At 50.8% G+C, this 18,325-nt stretch overlaps 3 protein-coding genes across 3 annotated transcripts; 2 read left to right on the top strand and 1 right to left on the bottom strand.

The window, feature by feature from the left end:
• The first annotated feature begins 413 nt into the window (after nucleotides 1–413).
• Nucleotides 414–1,205, top strand: LOC135362419 (keratin-associated protein 10-12-like). Its single transcript, XM_064577318.1, has one exon. The coding sequence runs from the start codon at nucleotides 414–416 to the stop codon at nucleotides 1,203–1,205; it is 792 nt and encodes a 263-aa protein (XP_064433388.1).
• Nucleotides 1,206–5,651: 4,446 nt separating this feature from the next.
• Nucleotides 5,652–6,062, bottom strand: LOC135362417 (keratin-associated protein 12-1-like). The gene has a single exon (XM_064577312.1). The coding sequence runs from the start codon at nucleotides 6,060–6,062 to the stop codon at nucleotides 5,652–5,654; it is 411 nt and encodes a 136-aa protein (XP_064433382.1).
• Nucleotides 6,063–8,277: 2,215 nt separating this feature from the next.
• LOC123842979 (keratin-associated protein 12-1-like) lies at nucleotides 8,278–8,568 on the top strand. The gene has a single exon (XM_045872123.2). It carries the CDS (start codon nucleotides 8,278–8,280, stop codon nucleotides 8,566–8,568), a length of 291 nt encoding a protein of 96 aa, XP_045728079.2.
• Nucleotides 8,569–18,325: the final 9,757 nt, after the last annotated feature.

The raw sequence follows: 18,325 nt of genomic DNA, 5'->3' as shown, positions 1-18,325 counted from the left end.
AGTGTTCACACACCGGTGTGGCTGGTGTGAGGGATCCCGATCTCACACCAGCCCCTGCAAGAATGTGACCTTAGAAACCGTGGTAGTCCCTCAGCAAAACCTGCCTCAAATATTTTCCACAAGTTTTCTGGAGCCCAACAAAGAATCGACAGGAAAACAGAGTCCTGCAACAGACTCACCAGTTTACTGAGTAAAAACTAATTGTAGAAAATAAGCGGGCGCTAATGAGGTCTTCCCTGTAACCAGCTCTCAGACCAACAAGGAAGGGAGGCGTGGTGAGCCGACGCCTGGGACAATACGCTGGAGGGTATAAAAGCCGACAGACAGCCCGAGCACCTCACACACTCACACACACTCACACACTCCCACTCCCACTCACAGTCACACCCTCCTCCAGCCCCACCGCCCCCGCCATGGCCGCGTCCACCCTGTCCGTCTGCTCCAACGATCTGAGCTACGGCAGCCGCGTCTGCCTGCCCGGCTCCTGGGACTCCTGCCCCGACTCCTCCTGGCAGGTGGACGACTGCCCAGAGAGCTGCTGCGAGGCCCCCTGCTGCACCCCCAGCTGTTGCCAGTCCAGCGGCTGCACCCCGGCCTCCTGCCTGACCCTCATCTGCACCCCCGTGAGCTGCGGGTCCAGCCCCTGCCAATCAGCCTGCACCAGCTCCTGCCGGCCCTCCTGCTGCAGCTCCTCCCCCTGCCAGGAGGCCTGCGGCGCGTCCGTCTGCTGCAAGCCCGTCTGCTGCACCCCTGTCTGCTGCAAGCCCGTCTCCTGCACCCCTGTCTGCTGCCAGGCCTCCCCCTGCTCGGCCTCCTCATGCTGCCAACAGTCTAGCTGCCAGCCCTCCTGCTGCAGCTCCTCCCCCTGCCAGGAAGCCTGTGGTCCTTCCGTCTGCTGCACCCCTGCCTGCTGCAAGCCCCTCTGCTTCACCCCTGTCTGCTGCACCCTTGTCTGCTGCAAGCCCGTCGGCTGCACCCCTGCCTGCTACAAGCCTCTCTGCTGCACCCCTGTCTGCTGCAAGCCCGTCTGCTGCACCCCTGTCTGCTGCGAGGCCTCCCCCTGCTCAGCCCCCTCCTGTAGCCGGCCCAGCCCCTGCTCCTCGTCCTGCTGCAGACCCTCCTCCTGCGTGTCCCTGCTCTGCCGGCCCGTGGGCCCCCGCCAGGCCTGCTGCGTGCCCGCCTCGGCCCAGAAGTCCTGCTGCTGAACCAGCTTGAACCTCTGCATCTGGTGCTGCCACCTTTGTTCCTGGGCACAAATGTCCTCTCTCAGGAGCCCTGACGCCCCTCTGTGGGCACCAGGACCACCCCTCGGCCCCTCGGTGGACACACAGCTGCTGCCTACTGGGGATTCGAACATGCCGCCACCCCTTTCTGCCAAGAAATGGCCCACAAGTCCCTCAACGGAGGTGGACTGCGGCACCCCAGGAACCCTCTTCTGTAGGATCGGTTGCTTGTGTTCCGCGTGACAAAGGCCAATTGCTATAATCAATAAAATGTTTGTGTCATGACCTAGAGACCAGTTTGTTTTCTCCTCTTCCTCGGAGCCCAGAGACCACTCCAGACTGGAGCTCTGCCCCAGTGGAAGCAAACAATAAAGGCATATTCTCAAATTCCAGGTTCAAAGCACCTGAGAGGTGTCTGAATGTGGATCTGCACACTCTACGTCCCTCCCCTGCCCCGCAGCCCCACCCTCCCCACAGTGAAGAGCCCTCCACGCCTGGGCCCGGGGGGTGAGAGTGGTTGCACAAAGCTTAGAGCTCCAGCCCACACCTGGGCCCCTGCCCATGCAGGTTAAAGGTGAGCTGGGGAGCAGCACAACCCTAACTGGTGGGAACTGGAGGGTCCAGTACCTAGCACCGTGCTGACTCCCTTGGAGAGAGGTGTCCACACAGAGGAATGCCTGCATGCTGGGCTGGGCACAAGGGCTGATGATCTGAAGCACCAGCAAATCCCTGTAGGCCCCAAGAGGGGTGCAGGGGTCAGTTCAGACATCATTCATTCTACTCAAGATCTCAAGGCCTGATTGAGGAGACAGGGAGCAAAAAGATGCCTTGTTGACAAATCCTCAGGACCGTGGAAGAGGATGAGCCTGCAGTCTCAGTGGACCTCTAGCACTAGAGGGTCAAGTGGCCACCAGTCAGACCAGCCAGGTCAGCATCAGGCTCCCTACTGATCCCTTGTGCCAGGAACAGACGGAAGAGGCCCACAGGAGCAGAATAGCAGAGGTCCGGCAGGTGGAGGGAGGAATAGAAGGTATCTCCTCACAGAGGCTGGCTTCACCCCTACCCCGAGTTAGCTCTACTCAGGGAAGAGGAGACCGAGCAAAAACCCTAAGGGGGTCTTTAAAGAGAAAGAGGCTGGGTAGTAAACCCGCCTTGACTCTTAAATCCCTCAGTTGGCCTGAATTTATCCAAAATCTGTGCCCATTACTTGTTCTTTCAAAATTTAAAAAAAAACATGGCCATCTGCATAGATACTGAGACCTCAGTGGATTCTTCACGGCACAGAGTTAAAGACCTGGAGGAAGGTTCCACCTCATCCGTAACCCAAAAGAGTGAAGTACAGGAATGTTGACTCACGTGGAAACCAGCAAACCACAGTTTGGCAAATAGTGCATGGGAAGGACTGCAGGATGCACCCCTGCTCTGGCCCCGTGGCACGAGAACATCCAGGACCTTCTCACGGCTCCTGCGGGAAAGTCGTTCACAGCTGCAGAAGACACGGCCGGTCATCCTGTGGCCAGGCTGCTTCTGGTCAGGGTGGCTAACGGTCAGCTAGACTGCTCACAGACGGGGCATCTACACAGTCAGCCAGATTTCTCACAGATGGGCCATCTACATGGTCAGCGGGAGTGCTCAGAGATGGGGTGTCTATACGATCAGGCACACTGCTCACAGTCGGGTGTCTACACGGTCAGCCGGACTGCTCCAGGCTGGGGTGTCTACGCAGTCAGCCAGGCTGCTCACAGACAGGGTGTCTACACGGTCAGCCAGGCTGCTCACAGTCGGGTGTCTACGCAGTCAGCCAGGCTGCTCACAGTCGGGTGTCTACGCAGTCAGCCAGGCTGCTCACAGTCGGGTGTCTATGCAGTCAGCCGGACTGCTCACAGACAGGGTGTGTCTACACAGTCAGCTGGACTGCTCCAGGCTGGGGCATCTACGCAGTCAGCCAGACTGCTCACAGTCGGGTGTCTACACAGTCAGCCAGGCTGCTCACAGACAGCGCGTCTACGCAGTCAGCCGGCCACCATTGCCCAGCGGTGGAGATGGTGAAGTCAGAGGTGACGGGGTCTTTACTTGGGAAGCTTCTTTAACGCGGGCTCATAGTTTGGCGACAAGGCTAAATTGTCGATGTCGGTGAGCCCTTCTGTGGGATCCCCAGACCCGCACACCCCGTCAGCCAACGTGCCTGAGGCTGGGATGGTCCCCGCCCTCAGAGGCATCACTGGGGAGACGGGGCAGGCCCCCCGCTGTCCGGTGGTTGGAGCCGTGGCCGCGGGGGCGCCTGGAGGGAGGGTGTCTGCAAGGCCAGGGCGTGACGCGCAGGTGCTGGACACCCCTGGTGGTGAGACCGGCGGCCGGTGGTGGCCTGTGCGTGGGACCAAGGGTGGGGAGGAGCCGCGCACGGGAGGTGCTCTGGGAGTCCCTGCTGAATCCCCATCCTTATAACCCCGACCTCACGATCATGGATGTTTCCAGATGCGTGGATACGTGGTCCTGCCGCAGGAAGGACCCCCTTGATGGCGCTCCCCTTAGACTCCTGGTTCTCACGCAGCTCCCCCCGCGCCCTGGTGGGCCTCGGCTCCCTTGTGCTGATGACCGTCCCTCTCTGCGTGCCTCCCGCCCGTCTCCGGGGCGGCCCCAGCGCCCTTGCTCTTGGGTGGCCCGTGGTCACACCACAGGGGCTAAGCCCACGCTGTCAGGGGCAGGTCTGGTTTCCGGGCCAGTTTCCCGGCCCGGAACAGTGCAGGCTCCCCGCGGGAGCACCCAGGAGGGCGGCCGTCCGGGGCCGTGCGACCGAGCTGGGTCTGTGCCGTGGCCCGGACACAGACGGCACCCCCGGTGGCTGCGGCAGCTCCAGCAGACTCTGCCGGCCCGGAGGCCAGAGTCTGGAGCGGCCTCAGGGGCTAAAACCAAGGTGTGGCCGGGCCGGGTCCTCCCGCAGCGCCCGCTCAGCCTGCTCGCTGTCCCGCCCAGCCGCTAGCGGACCACCTGCCCCGTGGGGCATCTACAAGGTCAGTTGGACTGCTCATAGACGGGGCGTCTACACGGTCAGCGGCTACCTTTGCCCGGGAGAGAGCCAGTCGGAGGGGACGGTGCTCCAAGCCCACAGCACGGTGCCCCGCTTCCCACGGCCTCGTCTTCCGCGGCAGCCCTTCCTCTCCCTCCTCCCCAATCCCTGGGATGACGCGAGCCCACCCGGCCAATCCAGGACGGCTCCCATTGCAAGACCCTCAGTCCACCCCGTCTGGGACGCCGCCTCGCCTGTAGGGCTGTATCCACCAGTTGTGGGGATGAGGACGTGGACATCTCCAGGGCCACGAAGTTACCCACAAAGCCCTGTCCCCCCGAATGGGAGGAGGAGGAGGTATACTCTTCTAGGGAGAGTACACTTTTTTTTTTTAAATTTTTTATTTATTTGCGAGAGAGAGAATGAGAGACAGAGAGCATGAGAGGGAGGAGGGTCAGAGGGAGAAGCAGACTCCCTGCCGAGCAGGGAGCCTGATGCGGGACTCGATCCCGGGACTCCAGGATCACGACCTGAGCCGAAGGCAGTCGCTTAACCAACTGAGCCACCCAGGCGCCCCTCCAACTCTTTTTTTTTTTTTTAAAGATTTTATTTATTTATTTGAGAGAGAGAGAATGAGAGAGAGAGCACATGAGAGGGGGGAGGGTCAGAGGGAGAAGTAGACTCCCTGCTCAGCAGGGAGCCTGATGTGGGACTCGATCCCAGGACTCCAGGATCATGACCTGAGCCGAAGGCAGTCACTTAACCAACTGAGCCACCCAGGCGCCCCTAGGGAGCGTACACTTTTAATTTTTAGACCAGGTTGGCTTCGCATATTAATTGCTGAGCAGGAGACCTTTTTACCTAAAAGGGGTCAGATCAGAAAGTTAGGGATTCGCCCTCAGTCCCACCCAGCAGAGTAAGAAATAACCTCACTGGTTCAAGGGACAAAGTGGGACAAAGGAAGCCCTGGGGGCCCGTCAGGCTGAGCTAGGAGCGCCCACTCGCCCAAGAGGCCACCTTTGAGTGCTCAGTGCCCTGTGCACCGCCATCTGGTAACCTGTGGCTTCTCCGCAGAGGGAGCTTTCCTGGATTCTGGGAGCTCCCCCTGGAGGAAGCAGTTTAGGGAAAGGCGCTAAGGGACACCACACACACTCGGGGGGACTTCGAATGCACTCTGGGATTTATTAGACCTTTGTGTTGGTGGCTGCGAGCCTGGGCACTCCGCACCAGCCAGGTGGGTGCTGGGTGAATGGCCCAGGCCAGGGCCAGGGACACTGGGGGTGACTCTCTGCCTGGTTAGCTGTAAGATGGTCAGCCGGGTCCAGAAGGTCTGAAGTGGATGATGTCTGGGCCGCCTGGTAGGAGTTCGGAGAGCAGCCACTTCTGACCGCACAGAGGAGGGGTCCTAGGAGGCCATGGGCTCAGCTGCAATTAGGGATGCCACAGGGGACAGGCCTGCAGACCAGGGTGGGGCAGGAGGGCTGGCAGCCCCCTGAGGACTGGCAGGAGGGGGCCACATACACAATGGGCTTGTAGCTCACGGGAAGGCACACAACTGGCTTGCAGCTCACGGGCAGGCACACAGCAGGCTTGTAGCTCATGGGCACGCAGCAGGACGTCTGGCAGGGGCTGGGGGTGCAGCAGGACGTCTGGCAGCTCACAGGCACGCAGCAGGTCACCTGGCAGGGACTGGGCACGTAGCAGGACGTCTGGCAGGAGCTGGGGGTACAGCAGGACGTCTGGCAGCTCACGGGCACACAGCAGGATGTCTGGCAGGAGCTGGGGGTGCAGCTGGCCGGCTGGCAGCCCGTGGAGCAGCTGGTGAAGTACATGGCGGTGTGGGGCTGGAGTGGAGTCAGGGTGGAGGACAGGGCTGGTCTGGAGGTTCCTTCCCCAGGCAGCCTTTATACCCGGGCTGTGGCATCCTGGCAACAAGCCACACAGGTGCCTTCCTCCTGGTTGCCTGATTGTTTGCCTCCTCCTCCTCCTCCTCCTCCTCCTCTGTGCGTCTCTTCCTGGAGTTTCTGGGGGAAGTGACTCGGTTCAGGAAACTGCAACAGCTGGAGGCTCAGTACGACCCAGCAGGCCTGTGATTTCTGGACTCAGAGCCCAGGTTGGATGGTGAAGGACCATCAGCGGGGGATAGGAGACCCCACATCAGGATGTTCAAGGTCCTCCCCCAGCTTACATACCCTGTCCTCTGTCCACATAAGCACCATCCTGCTCGCCAGACCAGGGGTCCCCCATTTTGATTTGGAAACTCCGTGATCCAGAAGGTCTTCCCAATGGACCAGAGCCAAGCAGCTGGGCTCCTCACTGGGGACAGCCGTGGCCATGTCATCCACCATGTCATCCAGTCCCAGCTTTGTGCCCGGCACCGTGCTAAGCCTTTTACCTGGATCAGCTCATCACTGACTAGTCACCAATCCTTGCCGCCATCCAAGGGGTAGGTGATACCCCTCTTACATGGAGGCGCAGTTAGATTCCATGATGTTTGTGTGCTCGCACCACTGGGGTGAAGAAGCAGAAATTGAAGCTGCTCAGTTTCACTCTGGAGTCTGTGGTCTTTACCATTGTGCCAAATTATGCTGGGGCTTTAGGGGTTTTCTGAGACTCTTGGGTCTGTAAGTTAGAATTAAAAAAACAAATTTGGGGGGTGTGCCTGAGTGGCCCAGTCGGCTGGGCATCCAACTCTTGATCTCAGCTCAGGTCTTGATCTCAGGGTAGTGAGTTCAAGCCCTGAACTGGGCTCCACGCTGGGCATGGAGCCTACTTTAAAAAAATTGGGAATTTTGTCCATTTTTTATGCTTCAATATCATTCTCTTCTCCTCCTTGGGTTAAAATTGCTTATTATTAGACTTCTTGATATTGTCCATAGACCCTCTTCATGATTCTTAATTTTGTTCTCTCTTTTTCAGATTGGGTAATTCCTACTGATGTGTCTTCGTATTGACAGTCTTTCTTATTCTGTTGGCCCGGGACTGTGATGCTTGGACTCAAGCTGTGTGGTCTGCACTTGACCACCTGCACCTGTGACCCAGCGCCTACACTGCAGGATTTCCCACTGTTCCAGGAACATGCCCATTTCTGCAGCAGTGTCCTCACGCCCCCATGGCTGCTTCTGCTTGGAACACCACCCCTGCCCCATCCATGTCACCCACATGCCAGCTCAGCATCGCCTCCACACAGAGGTCCTCAAACCACTCGCCAGCACCCCTATTCCTCTCTACCTGTTGAACCTGTTTTCCTTTCCGGGACTCAGACTGCTCTGGAATCATTTCATGCATTAACTTTCATGCTCTCATTTATTCATTGCCCCACAAGGCTCACGAGCCTAGGATGTCTCTGTAGCCAACACACAATATATATTTGTTGCATGAACAAATCCATTATTGTATAGATTACTAGGAGGCAGAAGTTGGTCACCTTTCTATAAAGGGAAAATATTAAATATTTCAGGCTTTGCAGGGGCATGGTCTCTCTCATAACCACTCTGCATTATAGTGCAAGCCCTAGACAATACGTAAGCAAATGAGCATGGCTGTTTCCAATAAAACTTTATTTACAAAACAAGAAGCAAGCCAGGTTTGTCCCACAGACTTCCCTGCTTCCCAGTTTACAGATCGCTAGTTTAATGCTTTCCTATACAAAATAAAAGCTCAAAATGCATCACTGCCTCGAAGTCACCACTGAAGGGCATGAGACGAAAAGGAATAAAGGACGCGGTCCTGAGTGGAGCGTGATGTTATGTGCACATTACTGGCCTGGAGAAATAGCACGAACCCCACGCACAGGCAAACCAGAAGATCCTGTTTACAGAAGAAGAAATTGGCCTCTAAGCTAAATGTGTTATAGTGGAGCATAACACAGGAGAGTGCGTCCCACAGATGTTGGGGGAAACATGGTGGAAACAACTATGAGGAAGTCAACAAGTTGTGCTTCTGTGTTGCCCGGACGCCTAGAGCCCGGGTATAAAGGCTGCCCGGGGAAGGAGCCTCCAGACATCACCGCCCTCCTCCCTGACTCCACTCCAGCCCCACACCACCATGAGCTTCACCAGCTGCTCCACGGGCTGCCAGGCGTCCTGCTGCACCCCCAGCTCCTGCCAGGCGTCCTGCTACGTGCCCGTGAGCTGCCAGCCCGCCGTGTCCGTGCCCGTGAGCTGCAAGCCCGCCGTGTATGTGGTCCCCTCCTGCCAGTCCTCTGTTTGCCTGCCCGTGAGCTACAAGCCCCTCGTGTTCATGGCCCCCTCCTGCCAGTCCTCCGGGGGCTGCCAGCCCTCCCACCCCACCCTGCTCTGCAGACCCATCTCTTGTAGCACCCCGTCCTGCTTCTGACCATGAGCCTCCCACCCAGCTGCTCCCAGGGCACAGGGGGCCACACCTGCTCCCCTCCTGGAACAAGTCTTCAGTGGCCTCCAGGTTCTGCACAGGGCAGATGAAGAACATGCCCAACGGACCCTCTGAAGTCTGTGGCAAGGATGTAGCAGGATGATCTGGAACCCTCTGTGACCCTGCCTGTACCCTCTGGGAGGCCCTGGTTTCCGGGGTCCTCTGTCTCCAGCAGGGAACCAACCCTGTGTGAGCCAAATAAACCATGCTTTCCTGATACAGCTTGTCCTTCTGGTTTATCTTCATGTATTTTTAAGTTCTTTTCTTGAAGACATATGCAGCCATAAGCAGAGCAGCCCCTCCTCAAAGAGCCCTCTCTCCAATTGCTCAGCTGGAGGTGAGGGGTCCTTGGAGGGTGCAGGGGGAAGGTTCCCTCCCCACATCCACCACCTGAGACTCATTTGTAGTTGGGGAAGGGCAGAGGAAAAACTACCCGCACTGAATAGGGGATGGGAATTGGAGCGCTATGACAGGGAGGGCAGGGAAAGCTCACACAAACCCACCCCAACTACAAAGTGGAGTCTGGCCATTGCCAGGAAGAGTAGCAGGAAGTGAGAAAGCCTCACCCTCCAAGACCCAGGCACATAGGCCCTGCTCAAGACTGACCCAGGGCCAGGACACCTGGGTGGCTCAGTAGGTGAAGCGTCTGCCTTCAGCTTAGGTCATGATCTCAGGGTCCTGGGATCAAGCTCTACATAAGGCTCCTTGTTCAATGGGGAGTCTGCTTCTCCCTCTCCCTCTGCTGCTCCCCCTGCTTGTGCTCTCTCGCTTGCACGTGCTCTCTCTCTCTCAAATAAATAAATAAAATATATTTAAAAAATAAAAAATAAAAAAATAAGACTGACCCAGGGCCAGGACAACAGAGTCTTCCTGTTCCCACCTCAGCCTGACTGGTACACCTGCAGGAGCAGTGGCAATCCCTGGGGGAGGCAGGCCTGTGTAGAGGTCCCCTCCGTGTACCAGGCACACAGAGAGAGCTGAAAACTTAGGGCAGAGCAAGAGCACTGTGTCTCTAGCCCTGGCCTGAAGTACATGCCTGGAAACCCACCACAAGGGAATCCAAAGTCTTAGGTACCTTGGAGGTCATCACAATAACAACAAAACCCAAACCAGGGTCAACATCTGAGTAGGTTGATCCAAACTTCCCCTACCACAATGATGACCTGACAGAAGAGACTCACCCATTTCCCGGAGGAAACACTGTTTATGTCCATTTCAATCAATACATGATATCTGATATTCAATAAAAAATTAGAAGACATAGAAAAAAGCAAGGAAAAAAGATCAATCTATTGACAAGGGACAAAGCTAGACTCAAAGCTCAACAAAACTGAACTCAAAAATGACCCAGATGTTAGAGCTATCAGACAGAAACAGTAAAACAACTATGATGAGTAAAATAAGTCAGACAGAGAAAGGCAAATACAGTTGACCTTGAACAATGTGGGGGTTAGGAGCACTGACCCCCTGCAAGTCAGAAATTCACATATAACTTTTGACTCCCCAAAAGCTTAACTACTAATAGCCTACTGTTGACCAGAATCATTACTGATAATATAGTCAATTAACATATATGTTGTATGTTAATGTATTATATGCTGTAGTCATACAATAAAGTAAGCTAGAGAAAAAATGTTATTTAAAAACCATGAGGAAGAGAAAATACATTTACATTACTGTACTGTATTTTTAAAAAAAATCCATGCAATTCAAGCTCATGTTGTTCAAGGGTCAACTGTACTCTATGATCTCACTTATATGTGGAATCAAAATAATATTAATGATAATAATAATAATAATTCCAGAGGTGGGGGCAGGGGGTGGGTGAAATGGGTGAAGGTGGTCAAAACTTACAAACTTCCAGTTATAAGACAAATGAGTTGGGGAATGTAATGTACAGCATTCCTATAAAAGAAAAACACCAAGTTAATATGTTTAAAGAAATAAAAGACAGAACTATAAATATGAGAACAGAGCAAGAATCTATTAAAATAGAAGAAACAAACAGACTTGAGGGAAACAACGAAAACTCCTAGAAATAAAAAAAATCAAGTAATAAAAATTAAAAATTTAGTTGAAAACTTAAAGAGAATATTAGACACAGCAGAAGAGAGAATTAGAGAAATCAGAAGGCAGATCCAAAGAAAATATCCTAAATGCCCCAAAGAGTTTAAAAAGTAGCAAATATGTAAGAGAAGTTAAGAGATGTGCCAAATGATTGGGGGGACATGTGTGGTAAATTCATAAATAAAAGCATAGGAATGATAAATGTTAAATTTAGAATAACAGTTACATTCAGAATGGACTAAAGCATTGAATCATGTGGGGGATGTAAGGCTTCAAATGAATAAACAAATAAAATAACTAAGATTAATAAGTTAAATCATCAAGGGTAAAACATAGACTACATGTAAGAACAGATGGAGAATTTCAGCAGAGAGATGGGTACTATAAGAAAGAGTCAAAAAGATTATGTAAAAATCAAAATACAATATCAAAAATAAATCCCTTCAATGGGCTCATCAGTAGACTTGACACAGCCAAGTGTGGAATCATTAAATTTAAAGATAAGTAAATAGATATAGCCCATATTAAAACCCAAGGAGAAAAATAGTAGAGGAAAAAACAAGAATAAAACCTCAAAGAGCTCTAGGACAATATTAAATCATCACTAATGCATGTAATTAAGGTCCCAGAAAAACAGGAGAAAGAGAATAAGGCAGAAGAAATATTTAATTTCTTAAAATTTATGAACTTTCTAAAAATAATGAAAGACATAAAATGATAGATCCAAGAAGCTCAGAGCACCTTCAGTAGGATAAATCAGCCCCTGACTCCTACAAAAAATAATGACCTGGATACATCATTAAAATCTGACTATAAAACCAAAAGAGGGGCGCCTGGGTGGCTCAGTTGGTTAAGCGACTGCCTTCGGCTCAGGTCATGATCCTGGAGTCCCAGGATCGAGTCCCATATCAGGCTCCTTGCTCAGCAGGGGGTCTGCCTCTCCCTCTGACCCCCCCCATGTGCTCTCTCTCTCTCATTCTCTCTCTCAAATAAATAAATAAAATCTTTAAAAAAAAAAAAAGAGAAGAGGAAATCTTGAAGGTATCTGCATGAAAAAGACATGCTCCATACATAACAAAGATGAGAATTTCTTCAGAGTCTAATTAGAAAGCATACAATTCAAAAGACAATGGAAAGACATCTTTAAGATACTAAAAGAAAAATCTGTCAATCCTAAGAAGGTTTTAAAAAAGCATCTTTAAAAATTAAAGTAAGGGGCACCTGGGTGGCTCAGTCCATTAAGCATCTGTCTTCGGCTCAGGTCATGATCCCAAGGTCTTGGGATGGAGCCTTGCATTGGGCTCCTTGCTCATCAGGGAGCCTGCTTCTCCCTCTGCCTCTCACACCGCCCCCCCAAGCTTGTGCTCTCTTGCTCATTCTCTTTCTCTCTCAAATAAATAAAATTAAAAAAAAAAAAAGTAAAAGTTAAAGTGAAATAAACACTTGCTCAGATAAACAAAAACGGAGAGAGATTAACCAACCACAGACACGCACTACCAGAAATATTAAGAAAATTTCTTCAAGCCAGTGACTGGGAGAGCAGAGAGAAACCTGATGTACGCAAGGGAAAAAATGGCTCTAGAAATGATTCTAGAGAGAAGCTCAATATAAAAAGCTTTACAAGATAATCGACTGTCTAGAGCAGACACCGTCGCAATGCACTGGGGGTTCTTCACACGTGTAGAGGTAAAGGAGACAGCAGCCCCTCAGATGATGTGACGTGGAAGTACACTGCTACAGAGTCCCAACACCACAGAGGAACGGCATAATAGCATTTGGAGGTAGATCGTGTTCTACTAAAGGTGTAAATTATAAACTCTCCACCAATCCACTTTGAAAAGATGTGTAACTGATGAGGCCAAAAGTAGAGATGAAACGGGATAATTAAAAATGCTAAACCTGAAAAGAAGAGAAAGAGAAAAAAAGAACGGATGCACAAATTGAACACAACCAGCAAGAAGGTATTTTACACCTCAGTATATCAACAACTCCCATTAAATGTAAAAGGTCTAAACACCAAAATCAAAAGACAGATTTTTATTTATTTTTTATTTTATTTTTTTTTATTTTTTAAGATTTTATTTATTTATTTGAGAGAGAGAGAATGAGAGACAGAGAGCATGAGAAGGAGGAGGGTCAGAGGGAGAAGCAGACTCCCTGCCGAGCAGGGAGCCCCATGTGGGACTCGATCCCGGGACTCCAGGATCATGACCTGAGCCGAAGGCAGTCGCTCAACCAACTGAGCCACCCAGGTTCCCCAAAAGACAGATTTTTAAATTGGATAAAAAAGCAAGACCAACTGTCTGCTATCTACCAGAAATCCCACTTTATTTTTTTTTCAGAAATCCCACTTTAAATATAAAACCATAATTATTTCATATAAATGTGTTTCTATATATGCTTATATACTACATATGTATATAAGCATGATGTGTATGCTTATGTTTATGTATATAGTATATGCATAAGCTTAATCAAATATATTGTTGGTATTATCATTTTGAACAAACCATTACGCCAAATCAACTAAAAATAAGAAAAATAAAAGTTAATATTTTACCTCCACTTACTCCTTCTTCATTGTGCTTCCTTAGTTTATATAGATCGAAGTTTCTGACTTATATTACTTTTTTTTTCTCTAAGGACCTTCTTGCAAAGCAGGTTTACTGGCAGAAATTTCCCTCAATACTTATTTGTCTCAGAAAGTCTTTATTTTCCCTCCACTTTTGAAGGATAATTTTGCAGGGTATAGGATTCTTGGGCGACAGCTTTTTCCCTCTCAACACATTAAATATTTCGCTCTCCTCTCTGAGGAGAAGCCGGTGTAATTCTTGTCTGTGGTCCCGTTTAGGTAGGCGTTTTTTTCCTTTGGCTTCATTCAGGATTTTTTTCTTTATCTCTGATTTTCTGCAGTTCGGAAATGATGTTCGCAGGTGTAGTTGATTTTCGCACTTACGCTGCTTGGTGTTCTCTGAGCCTCCTGGGGAGGTGGTTTGCTGTCTGATGGTAGTTTAGGGGATTCTCAGTCATTATTGCTTCAGGTATGTCTTCCGCTGCTTTCTCTCTCGCTTCTCCTCTGCTGTTCCCACTTCACAGAGGTCATACCTTCTGTGTTGTCCCACAGTCTTTGGGCGTTCTGCTCTGGTTTTTGTCTTTGTTCCCTTTGTGTTGCAGTTTTGCCGGTTTCTGTTGATATATCCTCCAGCTCAGAGATGCTTTCTCAGCCATGTCCAGTCCACTAGGAAACCCATCAAATGCATTCTTCATTTCTGTTACAGTGTTTTTGTCTCTAGTGTTTTTTTCTGGTGCTTTCTTAGGATTTCCATCTCTCTCTTTACGTTTGCCCATCTGTTCTTGCATGCTGTCTGCTTTACCCATCAGAGCCTCTGGCATATTAGTCAGAGTTGTTCTGAATTCCCGGCTGATAATTCCATCATGTCGGCCATGTCTGGCTCTGTTGTGTTCTCTGTCTGCAAATGTGTTCTTTAGCCTTTTGCCTTGTGATTTTTTTCTCGATAGCCAGACATGATGCCCTAGGTAGAAAAAACTGCTGTAAATAACCTTTAGTACCGTGGTGGTGAGGTGTTGTGGGGGGGTCGGGGGAGGAGATGCATTCTGTAGTCCTGTGATCAGGGCTCATGCTTCCAGTGAGCCTGTGCCTTCTCAAGAGTTTCTCAGTCTTCCCCCCTTACGTGAGAGAGGATAGCTAGAGGGGCTGAGTTGGGTATTTTCCTTCCCATGGGTCAGTTAGGCTGATAAATCCCTCGATGGTTAAGCTCTGGTTAATAGTTTTTTCTGAGGGAGGCTTGTTAAGAATGCTCTGCTGTACTTCAAGACAGTTCCTTTACCCCTCACCCCGCCAGAAGCATGAGGGGATTTTCCTCCACCACCAAGAGTTTTGGAGGTAAAACTCACAAAAGTGCAGGAGCCCCCCCACCCATGACTGGGTCCCCTGAAGTTTTTAACCTCTCAGGTTTGTCTACGTTGAGCCTCTAGCAACTTGTGAATTATTGTCCGGGTTTCCCTGCCCTGGCCCCAGCCCCAGCAAGTTGTGGTTCTCCGTATTTGCCTATAGGTGCCTCCACTTTGCGGGGGGGGGGGGTGGGGGGGTGGGCGGCAGTGGTTTGCCCTGTGACCTCACTTCTCTTACAGATCTAAGAAGAACCATTGATTTTTCAATTTCTTCTGCTATTTACTTGTTGTTAGGACAGAGTGGTGACTTCCAGCTTCTCGCATGCTGGACCAGACTACCACGACTCAGAGAACAGCCCCCGTGAAGAGGTGCTACACGGTCAGGTAGACAAAACTACATGACCAGCCGTGGCTAGCCGGTCTCTATTACCAGCACAGAGGGCGCATGAGTGCGGGAGCCGTGGGGTGAGGAGAGGGGGCTATGCTCTTTACTGAGACCTATGTAGTTACCTGCTGCACCCAGCCTTCCAGGAATAACCTATGTAGTTACCTGAGCACCCAGCCTTCCAGGAATAGAAGCCTGTTGAAGGCCAGTTTAGAGGTGACATCTCATGAGGAGGGTGCACCATCCTCTAGAACACCGTCAGACACGCCACATCAGTGGCCTTTTTTTTTTTTTTTTAAGATTTTATTTATTTGAGAGAGAGAGAGAGAGTGAGAGCCGGAACACAAGCAGGGGGAGTGGGAGAGGGAGAAGCAGGCTCCCCGCGGAGCAAGGAGCCCGATGCGGGGCTCGATCCCAGGACCCCGGGATTATGACCTGAGCTGAAGGCAGACGCTTAACGACTGAGCTACCCAGGCGCCCTCATCAGTGGCCTTTATATGGTATTGAGTCCATAATAGATAGAAAGCATGAGTCTGGAAACCAAGGGATGGAAACCAGGAGGATCCCTACTTACCATTTCACCCAGCGACCCACTCGGGGAATTTGTGTATGCCGACCCCCACCACTGTGAGCTCCATGGGTTTAGAGGTCCTGGTTCCCAAAGGAGGACTGTTCCCAAAGGGGACACAACAGGAATCCCATTGAAGTAAGTATTAGTTTTCCACTGTTTATAGGTTAGTGTTTCAAACTCCTACAAATGCTAGCGGTGTATACATTACATAAATAGAAAAGATATGTGTCTATCCACACACAGAGTTTTGTAAGGTGCTTATCCTTCATCAGTTTGATCCTCTGGGTAAAACATCAAGGACACTTCTTCCATGACCACACACATAGATCTACCCTGTTCTCGTTAGTGCCCGTGTGGTATTTCCATACACAGAGATGCTGAAATAACATTGTTCCTCTATTAATGGTCTTCATCTTGTGTCTTTTGTTGTTACTGTTGCTGTCACAAACAGTGTGATCATGAACACGTATATCTTTGTGCAAGCGTTTCTGTTGGGCTGATTCTTGGGAGAAATATCCACTTTTTAAAGGAAGAGTCAGTGGGCTCTGAAAGACTGGATGCCCAAGGCTATAGTCAGTGCACAGCTGACCACGTGTCTACAACCAGCCCTGGTCCCCACTGAGAACTCCTGCTCAGGGGGCTCTTGGAGACAATGAATGAATTGACTGTAGAAGCCTCCAGAGGGGGCTGCAGGAGCATCCCACCCCGCTGACAGCCGCTGCAAACATCTGACAATATGAAACCAGCAGTCACCGAACCTGCGGACCGCGAGCCTCCCCTTGGCCGAGCGACACGTCTCACATTGGTATCCAGTAAACACATGGAGCCCAGGGGCCCCCACAATCGGCGCTGGGGCAGTCCTGAGGTAACGAGGCGAGGCTGCTGATGAGACAGAGAGCGGGCAGGCAGAGTGCCCCCAGGGAGCGCACTTGGTAACCCCCCCCCCCCCCCCCGCGCCCAGGTGCGTCCAGATCCATTCCATTGAAGGCAGGGCTCTGGAGGAAAGGAGACAACGCTGCTCTTGAGTGGGTGGCCTCGAGAGAGGCTCCTCTGTCTTGTCCCTTTCCAGCGGGCGGTGGGGCTGACCTGGAATAAGGCTTCTCTTCTGGTATCTCCTCCAACCTGTTTTGTCCATCTCTGGTGAAGGAAGTGCTGCCTAGCAACCGGAGAAGGGCAATTACGTGCGTGGACTATTCTGTCCCACTCCCCTGACACTTGACCCTGGTTGATTATTAGCGCACATACCGTGGAGGCGACAGCCCTCCTTAAAGGAAAATGAGTTCTATAAAGTCACCAAGGGGCAGTAAGGGGGCTTTGGGAAAAGCCTGGCACCCGAGCAGGTGCCAGATTTTTCAATTCTCAGAAATAACCTTTCTTCCCAAACCGGAGGGATTCCTTGGGCAAGTGGACAATAGGCGTTAAGAAAACTCTTTGAAATACGATCCATTCCATTTACTTTCTAATCTGTAAAGCTGCAGAGCAAACGAGACATTTCCTGGTTCCCCTGACATTTAGAGCCTTTATGCTTTGTAAGTATATTGAGCAAGTACAAAATAAGATGGTGTAGGCGACTGACATCGCACTCACGGGCATTCTGCATCTCCTTCTAGAAGAACGTGTTAATAATTTACATCTTAACTAAGAGTTACTGTTGACACAGTGGGGGAAAGGCTTTTCAAAGAGCCACTTGGATCACCAGGCAAATAATCCTAGATAAGCATTTGCTTACCCTGAGACTCAAGTATCTTGGAAACTTTAAGGTATTTCCTTGGGAAAGTTAGTCTAGTTGCTCCCCTCCCACAGTAAACTGGCACCAAAAACCCCCCAAAACAAAAAAAAAAACAATCAACAAAAAACAAAGAGAAACCCCACTTGTTCACCCAAAGGAGACAGAGTGCTTTCAAAAATCTCACAGTCCCAGACTCAAGAGAGGGCAAGCGTTATATTTGCTCAGTGCTGTAGGACAAGCCTCAGGGATTCCTGCCACGCTGCAGGTCAAAATCCCTATAAAAAGGAAAGGGAAAGAAGTCATCCCATATTTCCACTTCCTAGAGAACCACTGTTCAGACTTTGGTACGTTAAAAAGAAAATCCTTTCTCTGTATTTTGTGTGGTGTGTATTGCGGTGGGAGGGAGTTTGCTTGTGCTTTTTACAAAGTTCTTTTTATTTTAAAATTTTTTTAAATGTATTTGACAGGGAGAGACAACACAAGCCGGGGGAGGGGCAGAGGGAGAAGCAGACTCCATGCTGAGCAGGGAGCCCGATGCGGGGCTTGATCCAAGGACCCCAGGATCATGACCTGAGCTGAAGGCAGATGCTTCACTGACTGAGCCACCCAGGCGCCCCTCTTACAAAGTTCTGGTCATGCTGTTGGTCTAAATTGGTTTCCTGCTTTTTTTCCACAAGCCTTGTTTGTGATACAGACTTACGAGTAAAAGGGATCACTATGCTAGCCGTTATCCTCCAAGTATGGGTTGTCGACAATTAAAATGATCAGCTGTATTGAAATAGGGAGGAAGCCTAAAACTTAATGAAGACAGACCCAGGGGCGCCTGGGTGGCTCAGTCATTGAGCGTCTGCCTTCAGCTCAGGTTATGATCCCAGGGTCCTGGGATGGAGCCCTGCATCCGGCTCCCTGCTCCGCGGGAAGCCTGCTTCTCCCATTCCCCCTGCTTGTGTTCCTCTCTTGCTGTGTCTCTCTCTGTCAAATAAATAAATAAAATCTTAAAAAAAAAAAAAAAAAAAGACAGACCCAGGCTTCGGTGGTG

The sequence above is a fragment of the Mirounga angustirostris genome, unplaced genomic scaffold (genome assembly GCF_029215605.1).
Source record: "Mirounga angustirostris isolate CCGP_5_RB_7025 unplaced genomic scaffold, mMirAng1.0.hap1 SCAF_1, whole genome shotgun sequence".
Lineage (NCBI taxonomy): Eukaryota > Metazoa > Chordata > Mammalia > Carnivora > Phocidae > Mirounga > Mirounga angustirostris.
This window is presented reverse-complemented; position numbering and strand designations above follow the sequence as displayed.